We start from the raw sequence: 13341 nt of genomic DNA on the forward strand, positions 1-13341 counted from the left end.
AAATAATAATAAAAAAAATTAAAACAAACAAAAAAAAAAATCAATAAAAATAATTTATAACATCATAATAACAACATTACAAATGTCTGATTAAATTGAAATTAAATTTGTTGATGTAAAACAGAAATAAATGAATAAATAAAGAAAGAAAAAAAAAGAAACATTTTTATTATAAAATGACTGTCATGGTTTCTGTCCATTGTGACCTTGCCAAGGTCAAACACCACTCCCTTTATTCCGCATAATGGATCTATTAACCATTAGCCATAAGTCATTGAAATCAGATAACTCAAATATGTTCACAGCTTCCAGGCAGACCGTATAAGCTTTTGTCTTATGTAATATTCATGTATTTTTAATTACGAAATTCTAATTCTAAATACTACATTATAAAAAAAAATGCTCTAAACAAAGAGCATGAGAAGGAAGGAAGACAGACAGACAGTTATACTGCATGAGTGCTTGTTTTGTGGCACTGCTAAATTCTGTTGTGAAAGATATTTCTTCAGTGCTGTCTCCTATGCATTTTTATATTTCAAAGACTGGGAGTGTGGGCAGCAGTGCTAATATTGGCCTTGAGAGCTTTGAAAAGGTAAACAGGGGAGTGCAGGACCCCTTTGAGGCTGTGTTTTGCAGGCTGTCAGGCCGGACTCACTGGGCCACAGCCTCTTCAGTGAGATGGAGGAGAAAAGGGGAGGGAGGTTGGCAGGCTGCCAGATGATCTCGCTGATCAGGTCACTCAACTCCAGCTCTGACTGCCCCGCCTCTCCTCAGCACTACTGACAACCTGTCAGACCGTCCCACCCTTCCGGAAACATCCGTCAATCCAGCCGGCAGGACCCCGGGCTCCTGGGACCTCCCAGGGCTGTTCATGTGTGCCCATCAGCTGTCAGGGTGTGCCCTGCCCCGACTGGGGAGAGATGGGAAAAGGAGAACAGGGCAGAGGACCCCGGCAGACAGACTCTGCAATGAACTCGAGAGGTACAGGGAGGGACGTGATCGGGGCCGACGGATCTGCAGAACCTCAGTCAGCTGGGTCAAAACTGAGATGTTTTTTTGCTTTCCTTGGATGGCACTCATATTGGGTCTATCTTATGCATGTTGCGCCCAATATGAATATGATATTCAACAGGAAAGTGCCATTTGTGCTCCTCATAAAGGGTGGGAAAAACACCACCACCACCAAAAAAGCTGATATATAGAGATATATCAACAAAAATCCAGTAATTGTATTTAGTTGCTATATTATCATATATGCATATTCATGGAAAAAAAGAGGCACCCATTTCATAGAATATCCCAATGAAAGTTTGGGGAAATAATGTGTGAATGTGTGTGTGTTTTCTCATTTAAGACAAACTGCCTTAATCACAGCTGGAACAGAATGAGCACATTTTACATAAAAAAACACTTAACAATTATGCAGACATGTCTTCTTGAGAGAGGAAGGATGACAGAAACTTCCGTGTCAATCAAAGTAATCTCATATTTGACAGATGTCACAGTGAAAACTAAACTACCCATGCATGACATTCTCACCTGAAGCATCCCATAGCCCTCGTTCTCTATGGTGCCCTTACAGGTGATATGAAGACGGGTGAGCTGTGTCTTTGAGCTAAAGGTCAAAAAGAAAATTCCATCAAAACACTACAGGCAAAATAACCACTTACTGAAACAAACTTCATTTACATGTACTGTTAAACAACTGCATCATTAATAGAGGCAGGCTAGAAATGCTATAGTGAACTAGGAGTGGAAGGTTACAATCATGACTTGGTCTAATAAAACATTGGTACCTAGTCAACCGTTCTCTGAGATTTGTTTTCATGATAATCGAATGTAAAGAGTTTTATCTCTAAAAACTGTTTAGCGTATAACGCTAGTAATGGGGGCATATAATAAGTAAAAAGAAATCGCTAGTTTATACCACTAACAAGACTCAAAATAGCCCCACACTAACACAGTAACATAATGAGGGTCCCTACATGCAAAACGAAGCATTGAGAACTTTGTAAGTGTACAGACCGTTTAATAAGAAGATTTTTTATGAAGACAGTCCACTTCGTGTATACAGACAGGAGCCATCTTTGGAAAACAGTCTCGACTAATCAAACCACGAACGCCATTCATACAGTTCAGAAGTTCACTGAACTTCATACAGTTCAGCTCACTTAGCACGTCGTTCGTGGCTTGACTAGTTGAGACTGTTTTCCAAAGATGGCTCCTGTCTGTATACACGAAGTGGACTGTCTTCATAAAATATCTTCTTATTAAACGGTCTGTACACTTACAAAGTTCTCAATGCTTCGTTTACATGTAGGGACCCTCATTATGTTACTGTGTTAGTGTGGGGCTATTTTGAGTCTTGTTAGTGGTATAAACTAGCGATTTCTTTTTACTTAATAGATGCCCCCATTACTAGCGTTATACGCTAAACAGTTTTTAGAGATAAAACTCTTTACATTCGATTATCATGAAAACAAATCTCAGAGAACGGTTGACTAGGTACCAATGTTTTATTAGACCAAAGGTTCATTTTGCGCCGGAGTTCTCCTTTAAGCAATTTGAAATGCAACCATCTCAGCGGTAAGATTTCTCTAATAAGCAAAACAGGGAGGTGGTTTTGCACTGCCAGGGGAAGCAATTGGCCAGAGTGACTACATGGTGCCAAAGTTCATTTATCAAGCACAAAGGAGTGATCTCTGTGAGCTACTTTAAATGTCAGAGAGCCCTCTAGCTGTAGCACATTCAAAAATAAATGTGAGACTAGTACTCTTTTTTTTTAATCACTATATGCTATTTTTCTACTTTTTCCTTGTGAACTATAAAGATAAACAAAATAAGCTTTATTGATCCCTCAAAAGGGGGATTTTTAATTAAATAAATAAAAATAAAAATAAAAATATAATTATACATAACATAAATCTTTATACATACATCTATCCTAAATATAAGTCATTGAAAAAATCCAGCAACAACACTGTACACTAAGCACAATGAATATGCATTTAAACGTGTGTACCTTTCCCATTTTGGAATAGAGCTCAAGCACTGTCTTGTGAATGTGACAAGGCCAGTGGGCACTGCAAAAGTAATAAAAATAAAAAAAATAAAAAAAAGGATTATGATAAACATAATTTGTACCACATTAACAAAGTCGGAGCATTAAGTGTATATTTGTACAGTTGGGTAGATGCAGACTTACTTGATTCAGTGACTCTTCTGAAATAGCAGAGCAAAGTTTTGAGTTTCTCAATCTTTCGTGATGAATCACTTTCAAACAGTCTATAGAAAGATAAAGATACACAAGTGTTGATTAGGTACATACATTAGCAAAATCAATCCACACGTGTACTTTCTGAGGGCAATTATTACACTGTCATAAACGACTATTAGAGGGAGACGATTAGCTTCATATATGAGCTCCAGCGCTAACTTCTGCAGGTTAGTGCCTCATTCTTGGGAACACGTGAGGAGAAGTAGGCCTTCCGTGTGATCGGACTTTGCCGGTTCATCTCACAAGTCCTGTTTGCTCAGCAAGCCTGCCTGTGATGGGCTCTCTGTCAGGACAACAATGATACGGACCCGCGCCTGCGGGCTCAGCGCTGCGCTCGTGTCCCATTTCAGAAAGGATGGAGAGAGGAACACTTCTTCATTCTTTTAAAGACATTAAGGAACTGCAGGCTTGCTTTTAAAAGTCCCAAATAGCAAAAGCCTTACAGTGATCAGCCGTGATGCCTCCCCTAACCCAGCAAATGGCTTTCACCATTTAGAATACTGCAGTCTTCAAGCTAACCATCTTCCACTTGCATTCATCCTTCCCCTCACTTGATGTCAATGGAATAAGCAGGAAAAAAGGGTGGAACAAATGAAATGAGAGGAAAAGCTGATGCACTAAAAGCCCTTTGGGAAGGAAGACAGAGTTATTGAAGCTTCCTAAATATAGTCTTCTTGATGGTGTAGCAGATTTTATGTAATCTAGCCTGGAAGGCAACCTGTTGTTGACTGAAAATAGCTGCTTTTTTAGTTAAACTGATTGTTGACCTTTAATATGAGAAACATGTATACGAAAATATGATTTGATTCAACAGGACAAACACTTATTAAAGGATTTTATCCACCTGATTTCAATAACATGACAAGTTGGGAATTTCTGGGGCCAAAATGGACAAAAAAACAGAAGGGGTGGGGGGTGTCGGTGGGTACACGGTGTTGATTCCTGTGAAGAAGAAATGCACAAGGGAACAGTGCATGACAGACAAAATGAGTTTTGTGTCCAGGTCTAAAAATCTACAAACATGTTAGTGATTTGCCAATGTATAAAACCCATGATTATTTGGCTAAAGACTAGGTTTTTTTTTTTTTTTAAATGAATCATTGTAATATGCTGAGTTGGTGCTGAAGGGGGTGGATTCTGGAATCCAATGCTGCTTCAATGTATATCTAATGAGTGATTATAATCAAGGTATTAATCAATATTTTTCCTTCTAAATATCACAAGAGTTGAATGACTTCTCTAGGCTTATGAGATTTGACTTTGTTATAGAAGTTACCAGTGTGATTACTGAAATGTTATTATAAATGTATTCTCTTATGTCTGTATTTGATATCTGAATACAGTAACAGTGCTTGCTCATTTAGCCCGGCTTCCAGAAATGAATAATGGACTTCTTCAACATGTCTCTCTCTCTCTCTCTCTATATATATATATATATATATATATATATATATATATATATATATATATATATATATATATATACATATACATATACATATACATATACATATACATATACATATACATATACATATACATATACATATACATATACATATATATATATATATATATACCCTATAAAAACAGATGTATGTATTGACTGTAAATCCCCTTACAGTGCACAAGTAACATTTCTTATTATTATCAATGTTGAAAACCATGACAAAACTATTATTTTTTTGTGAGGAAAAAGTGTTTCTCAAAAGAACAGCATTTATTTGAAACTGAAATCTTTTGTAACATTTAATGCATCCTTGCAAATTCAAAAATTCAAATAAATATCTTATTGACCTCAAACTCATGACCAATGATTTATTCCCACAAAGTTATCTATTTAATTTGAGAGGATGACAGCAAACATGCAGATTTTGAAAACTACTTTCTTCTTTACAAAAGCGAAGCAATTCTGATATAACCGCAGACGACAAACATGGCAATAGAAGTCAATTTGGCAGCTCCTAAGCAGGCTATAATTATTCTGAAACTTTCAAGAAACCAAGTCAGTTGTTTAGATCTCATTGGTGGATCTGTATTCATAGTTTTGCTGGTGTACCGCAGCGCAGGAAAGCTTGCTTTGATGTGCACATTTTGAAACTAAAGTAAATATATCTTCACCCAGCCTATATGTCATTTCCCAGAGGGCAGACTTTGACAGCTCTGCCAAACAAGCAATCTCTAAATTGCCTGGTGCTTGATAGCGGCAGTGCTCAAGCCAATGAGTAAACTGATGGACAGTCACTCAATTAAAGTGGGCCGCACCGTAATCATCCGCACGTCTGGACACTCTGCGGTCTTGCTGAAACTTGTTTTCTGCGGCACGGCTGTAGTCACGGCCCACATTATCCTAAATAATATAATGCTAAAAAAACAAAAACAAAGAAGCATGGCAACATATTTATAAGTGTAGAATGCGGGTACAGTCTGTATTACTGTGTTCACCTGAATGACCAATTAGATTTAATGCTGATATTGCTCAGACCTTTATTATCTAGAGCACTTTAAGTATGTCCAGCAGGGAAAATAAAGGCAGAAACAAGGGAATGGCTGGAAATGTAAGGCAAATATATTATATTTAGATCATCTGTATGTCTAGGAGGTTGTATAAGTACTTGAAGTGCCTGGGGAATCAATAGCCATCTCAGCAAGACAGAGTAAAACTGAGGGCTGCATTCTTCGCCACGATGAACCACTGACGGTTTTCCAAAAGAGCTTTTAAAGGATGGTTTTGTTACTCTGACTTGCATGAAACCACTTCATTACAGCTGAGACAATATTTGACAGTAATTTTTTGACAAGAAGCCATTTTAGCCATATTAAAGAGGAAGTGTCTCATTAACAGAGATCGCACCACTACCATCGTCAAATTAAAATAAATAGAGTTTCAAACAGGTTTCCTGAACAATTTTCCCATCTTCCATTGGTGGAACAAACAGAGAGTAGCACTCAACACTCAAACCACAGCACCACAGTAGTATAACACTATCTACAATGATCTTACTTATAGTTGTCACTTTTCCTGTTTTGCTTAGAAAAAGTGCTTCAGTCAGACAACTCGACCAGATAATCATTTACATTTTCATACAGGCCAGGACAAGTTTTAATATTCAGAATATTTATATTACATTTGGTAATAGTAATTTTTAGCATTTGAAATGATACTGGCAGACTTTACTCAGTTACAACTGTGTAGAAATGTAATAGAAAACATTTGTGTGTGTACTGTAGTTTAAAAAAAAAATACTTATCTTTTTGTATAAATATATGTATAAACCTGTACATATTTAACAAAACTCATTCTACCTGATACAGCATAAATAATATCACCTTTATCATTTGAATCTCTGTGACAGGGAGCTGTATATGATGAGCCCTTCAGAATATCTGGCCATATGACAAAGAAAAAATTATAGGACTGGCCATATGGCAGCACAGCAACCTAGTTTAAGACACATCTTACCCCCACTGTCACACTTCGATATACTGTTGTTAAATACAAACATCATCCCCATGCAGTGAGATGAGCACTGGCTACAGATACAGGGGGATCCTGCTCAACAGGGGAAAACATCCGAGTAGACACGATGACAGACGAGAGATGGATGGCCACGCATTTCACATCAGTCTCTCTAGTATCTCATTCATTTGTTTTAATCAGCCTGTAAAGACTTGATTTAAGTACTGTACCACATGAGTGGCTTTGTTGTAGAGCTGCATTTTAAGAGGGGAGAGAAACTCCTACATGTTATTCTCTCTTCACGCTGTAAAACACTGAGGCAAAATGTATCAAACCAAACAACAGTGAATGAGGTATTGCAAAGTCAACCAAGATCATTAAAAGAAGTCTTATTTTCTAACAACATCACGGAAGTCTTGAAACTCTAAAATAGTTAATATGGCAAAGACCCAAAAATTGCAGTCTGAAGGATCATCACCTCCTTATGGATGATTCAATATTAAAACATTTAATGATGGAAAAGTCAGAACAGTGCAAATGTTCATTGTAAATGAAAAACAGAGTGGATTTGTGAATGTGTGGAGTGTAATTTTGATAAAGAGGAGCCTTCACTAAATTTGAAACGTGAGGCCTAAACATGCCACGTTAACAGGCCCAGAAAAAAAATCCATTGTAAATGTAATAGAAACAGACTACTAGATAACGGGAAGCAAAATTAAATCATATCGTGACTTACCTCACAGCCTAAATATAAACCCTAATTTGGATGGAAATCTAAAACCTCAGACAATCAATAACTAGACCTGCAAAATATGTAACAGGTCTCCAGAGCGAAGACACTGAAGAGGAGGCAGTACCTGTAGAAATTGATCTCGGGGTAGTTGCCATACTCTGACTTGCGCGAGTTGCGTCTGGGAAATGTACAGAAGAAGGCATTGGCAAGAAGGCAGGCAATTTGTTCTTGTGACATGGTCAAGGACTGATTCATCCTCGTCTTAAGCAGCGGGATTGGCTGTGGAAGAGGAGAGAGAGGCAAAGATAATTAGTTTAGCAATTGACCAAACAGGGAGACAGAATTACATTAAGCAAATGGCCAGGAGTAATTAAGGTGCCCTGCTGTATCCCACCAGCAGCCAGCAGCATTTACACAGAGCGTCATCCATCTCTACTGATTGGACTTAAAGACACTTAAGGGCAGTATAGATGACTAATCAATGCAAACATTAATAAAATGCACATAAATAAAAGAGAGCAGCTGAGCAAGGAGATGTGTTCCTTTTTAAGGGCAAAATACTTTAAATCTTAAATGCAAATAATACCAGTGCCGGATCTTACATAAACACTATTTCATTGGCTAAGTAAGAACTAGCTTGTTGAAGGGGAAACAGACTTGACTTGCCTAAATTTATTAGTGTGTATTGAAGTGAATTTTTTTTCAATGTTAAAAATACCTTCATCTATTCTAGCTTAATGCAACCTGTCACTCTATTAAACATTGTTTCTAAATTGTACTTTGGAGTCTTACAAATAAAGAATAAATACATTAGGATGCATTTAAGAAAATCTCTAAAAGTGTTGTTCTGGTGTCAGAAATTAGGCTGACGGATGTCTAATAGTGGCTCCTTTTCGTGCAGCTCCTGAGGCTGTTGTGCTCATGTGGAAGTGTCCTTCACTAGCCACTGGTTTTACACCGCAGCACGCTGGGCCCATTGACCTTTACCAGCCAGACATGATTATCACTACTGATCTATTTCTGCCCCAAAACCTGAGTGTCTGTCCCAGCCAATGTGAAGGACACCATATGACTTTGTATGCCTTACCTGGGTGCAAATCTTGGGCGTATCCAAAACCAGTTTCACCATCTTTGGCAATGTAACGTTTAAGAGATGCTCTACTTCATAACTTTCCATACCCTGCAAGAGAGACATTAAATGTGTTTCATAGCTGCAGCTGATAGAGGTCATTCACTGGATAAAAACAAAACAAAAACAAATGAAGAAACAGGTCTGGTCATACTTTAAATGTACACTACCATTCAAAATTGTAGGTTCTGAGAGATTTAGTTTTAAGTCTCGTATACTCACCAAGGATTCATTTCATTGAAGATAAAAGTAAAAGCAGTAATATTGTGAAATATTATTTAAATTTAAAATGTATGTTTTTTTTATTTTAATAGATTTAAATTTTAATTTATTCCTATCATGGCTAAGCTGAATTTTCAGCAGTCTTTACGCCACATGATCCTTCAGAAATCAATCTAATATGGTGAATAGGTGCTCAAGAATCATTTCAATTGATCATCATTCAATTCACATCAATGTTGAAAACCGCTGTGCTGCTTTTTTTTCTCTTTTTTTTTTGAAACTATGATGCTTTTTTTTTATTCTTTGATGAATAAAATGTTTTAAAAATATATATAAAATAGAAATCTTTTGTAACAACGTAAAACTATGACTTGATCAATTTAATGCATCTTTGTTAAATAAAAGTATTAATTTCTATAAAAAAATTACTGACACTTTTGAACGGTAGTGTATATTTGTCTATTCATTTGTTGTGACTAAACACAATCTTATGAATGCCTTCATTGCAGTGATACCTCTTGCTTAGAGAACAAATCATACCATTGACTATTACCAATTAAAGATTGACAACATTACCATGTTATGTCCTCAATCTAACAAGAAAGAAAAAAAAAATCAAAATGTCAACTGTCTGGTACAAAATAGAATAAATAATGAAGCCTTTTCTCTTCTCCTGGGGCTAAAACAACATTTAATGGAAAACAACTGTCAGAAAAAAGCCATATTGTTGAATAAGACACTTGAACCCAGCTGTCAACTTGTCATAGACAGTATTATTCAGGTGTCAGAAAAAGAAAAAAAACGATAGGACACCATGGTGTCAGAATGGCATCAGTAGGTGAACAAAAATTATTTGCATTCTGGGCAAATAACTTTAGCAAATAAAACGCATAGAGCCTGAGGTGCACTAAATAAACACAATAAATGTAATATTAACCTTATCAGTGGAGTTTCTATGGGCAATCCCAGCAATCATTGTATCTCTCTATTGCCTGGAGCATCAAAACAGCTGAATTCAGGGAGTTTAATAAATAAAATCCCTTGGTTTATCAGTGTAGTCAGTGCAAGAAAAAAAAAAAATCTCACTCATATCCGCAGAGGTAGTAACAAAGCTTGATCTACTGCACAGAGGTTACAAAAACGTAATTTTGCAGAGCTCCCACTGGTGTATGACTTCACTGAGGTGGAAATAAAGACAAAGCCCTCACTGCACTCACCAACGCCACCATAGATCTCTGATCAGACAAACAGCACTGCTTTGTGATATTCATTCTGACGCTAAGGGTGTCAAAACCGCATACGCTAGCTCAGCAACCCTTTATGATTTCAGCAAAAATAAATACGCTACTGTTTTATCATCACACAGATTTACAACACACTTATTTATAAATATATTGGCTGCGATTGGCAGCGCGCTCAGTCATGGGCCCCATTTCATCAAGGTTACTGGGTGTGCTCAGCTGATTAAATGGGATTCCTGGAACAGATGCAAATGGATTGAGGAAGGAGAGGCGCGGGCTCTTCTGGACGGGAAACCTTGTCTGACAATTTAACCAAGGAGCATTTATACGCCCGCAAAGGAGGCCTGACTAAATGCTGTCATAAGTAATGACCTGCTTGACATCGTAAAATGCTCCTCTGGGTCTAATAAGTGAGGAGAGCTGACAGGCCGGATGGGCCTGAGCTGAGGTTGCAGGAGTTAGACCTCACTAAATCAAACGACCTCCTTCATTCCTCTTATCCTGCCCAACCAGAACCAGTTATATAACATACTACAATCTCCATCAAAATACAACCAATAAGAATTCTTAGGGTGGACAAAGTCATTATTTATTTTTACTTTTTTGATTTGTGAGTGTATAAAAGGAGAATAAATAGCAGATTTTCGATCTTGGTGAGGTTACATTATGTGTCCATGACATATTATGTTTGGCATTTTACACAGAGTTGTCTGGGCATTAATGGGATAGTTCACACAAAAAAATTAATTTACTCCCCTCTCATGTTGCTCCAAACCTGAATGACTTACTTTCTTTTCTCCAAAAAACAAAATCATATATTTTCAAGAATATTTCAACTATTTTTGTCCATACAAATGAGAGTCGATGAGGAACGCAACAACATATTTGATTTTCATTGTGTGAGTGTGGGTGGGTGATTAGGGTGATTCATATCCTGTAAACCAACCAGAATTTCTCACTTGAAAATCAACCAGTTTCATTCATAGCATGATTTACATAATGAACATTGTTCTGCAGGTCACTATGCTTACACAAACACACTGATGGCTGCAGGGAATCCCAGTTCTGAGACACTGAAATAAGATGGTTGTGTAGACGAAGGCATTTGCGGAGGGCTATAGGCTTGAAGTGGAGTTCTGTGCACTGAGCCAGTAGAGTGAATTTATCAGAGCCCACTGCTCTGACACTTTCATTTCAGGGTAGGGCTGAGGCTCAACTACAATTTATGACAAGACAGTTCCTAATTTGTATTTTGCTGCTTTCCATAGCCATTACACCTCTGTTGTCAATCAAAATCCAGGGAGGTGCTCAAGTTTGTGACAATTATTGGAGTCCTGCACAATTTTAAGACATCAGAAAGGCTTTCTATTTGCACATCTTGTAGGGACGATGTGGTATATAGTACGCTGTAAATTATTCTGTTGTTCTTGAGCTTTGATTGAAATGTGCAGAATATTGCTTTAACATCTTTGTTTCACCACAAATTGCTGGTCAACTTCAATATGCTCACATCTCAGCCACCAAAACCCTAACCAGATTCAGGGGAAGTCAATTTAAATATTTAAATGATCATTACTCATCATTACATGAGACTCCAATAAGACAAACACCAATCTAAAAATGTGTTCAGATGGACCGATAGTTCGGTCCAAATGAAGACGACCACTTTCCGTCCAACAGAAACAGTGAGTCACAAAGGCAGTTACCCTCAAAAAACACTGATGACATCATGCTAGGCAGCAAGCTTTGCTCAAGCACTCATAAAGTGCAATACTGTATCTAGCCAATGTATAACTAGAAATCACTTGAGTAATGTAAATTCACTACAGAACCTTCCATAACTTCCTTTGATATTTCCAAGGTTTCCATGACTGTTGGAACCCTGGATGATTATTGGTGCATTTAATCACTGTACATTTAATGTTTATATATTCCTTATTTCATATTTTAAACATGCAATTATAAATGACATTATTATGACTAAAAATGATATTCTAAATAAAAAAAATGACTAAATACAACGACAAGGCCTGCGCTACTGCTCCATTACACTGCCAAATTTTCAGTACGACCTGTATACAGCATTGCGTAAAGACGCCTTTATACTCTGATGTGGTCTTGTTGCGTTATATTCTGCTGCAAAAAACATTAATTGACAGTCTAGCACAAGCACATATTTGACATGCACAATTCAGAACTCTCTTACAGTTATTAACTGACCGCTGTTCAGTGATGTTTCATTTAATCTCTTAAATTGAAAATCAATTGCCAGCTCTCCAGGCTGACATACCAGTGCCCTCTGTTGATGCAGGGAAATAAGACAGCTGGCACAAGCACAACTGTAAGAAAGGATTTAAATAAATATTTATGCTTTTAATTATAATGCAACGATATACTGTGCATGATATTGAATAATACCCCAGACAATTAGAGAACGGCACTAGTACAAATCCATAAATAACCATTACACAGGGGAAAGTATGCACGTATGGGCACCAGCATACTTAACAACAGCTTCAAGCGGTGAGAACGACACTACATTAATTCATATTTACATCAAAATGTATAGATAACGAGAGCGATTGTTCACATTTATGCACCTCATTAGTGGGGACGGCCCTAAAGGGTTGATGCTTGCTCACCGGATAGAGTATTATGGTAAAAACAGAGAGAAGGAAAAACACTGAAGATGCATCGTGCAAGAGCCAAAGAGCAAAGGCACAGCTCAAGCTCTTAAGTGGACAGTTTAAGGAGCCGGTCCACTCAAGCATGCTTCATTAGAACGCGGTGCACTTTGCTAATGGCTTTGATTGGCTCTCTTATAGATTTAATGGCTCTGGTTAATTAAATTTGATTCAGCCATAAAAGTCACAGACAGCTATTGATTTACACAGGTCTGAGATTATTCTATCAAATCATCTTAAGCATGGAGGGGCCATTCTGACATCTTGAATGAAGCCATAACTATAAGAAGAATACCACTGTAATAAAGAAATGGCTTTTGACTATTAAACAATGTCTGCCATAGCACCCTGGAGAAAGAATGCACACACACAAACACACACAGAACTAAGGTGGTTAAAGATGTGCTTGACTGTGGGTTTAAACTATGGAAAGCAACATTACCATTATCAAACCAGCAATTGTACATGTATGAAATGTGTTGTCAATTTGGATAAGAAAGTGTCTGGTAAGTTATCTACAAAGAAGTGTCTGCTAAAAGATCCATAAAATCCTATGCTTCAAAAACATCCTCATCCTCAGTCATGTAACAATAAT

At 37.3% G+C, this 13341-nt stretch overlaps 1 protein-coding gene across 1 annotated transcript in view; it reads right to left on the reverse strand.

Annotated features, from left to right (window-relative positions):
* The window catches only part of parga (poly (ADP-ribose) glycohydrolase a), a 32186-nt gene that overhangs the window by 11609 nt on the left and 7236 nt on the right, over nt 1-13341 (reverse strand). The window contains exons 8-12 of the mRNA XM_056242873.1: nt 8558-8650; nt 7595-7749; nt 3206-3285; nt 3023-3083; nt 1540-1615 (exon numbers count right to left, since the gene is read on the reverse strand). Coding sequence (XP_056098848.1) covers nt 1540-1615; nt 3023-3083; nt 3206-3285; nt 7595-7749; nt 8558-8650 — 465 coding nt within the window. The remainder of the gene's footprint in view (nt 1-1539; nt 1616-3022; nt 3084-3205; nt 3286-7594; nt 7750-8557; nt 8651-13341) is intronic.

Source organism: Rhinichthys klamathensis, unplaced genomic scaffold (genome assembly GCF_029890125.1).
Source record: "Rhinichthys klamathensis goyatoka isolate OS25496 unplaced genomic scaffold, OSU_Roscu_1.1 h1tg000764l_1, whole genome shotgun sequence".
Lineage (NCBI taxonomy): Eukaryota > Metazoa > Chordata > Actinopteri > Cypriniformes > Leuciscidae > Rhinichthys > Rhinichthys klamathensis.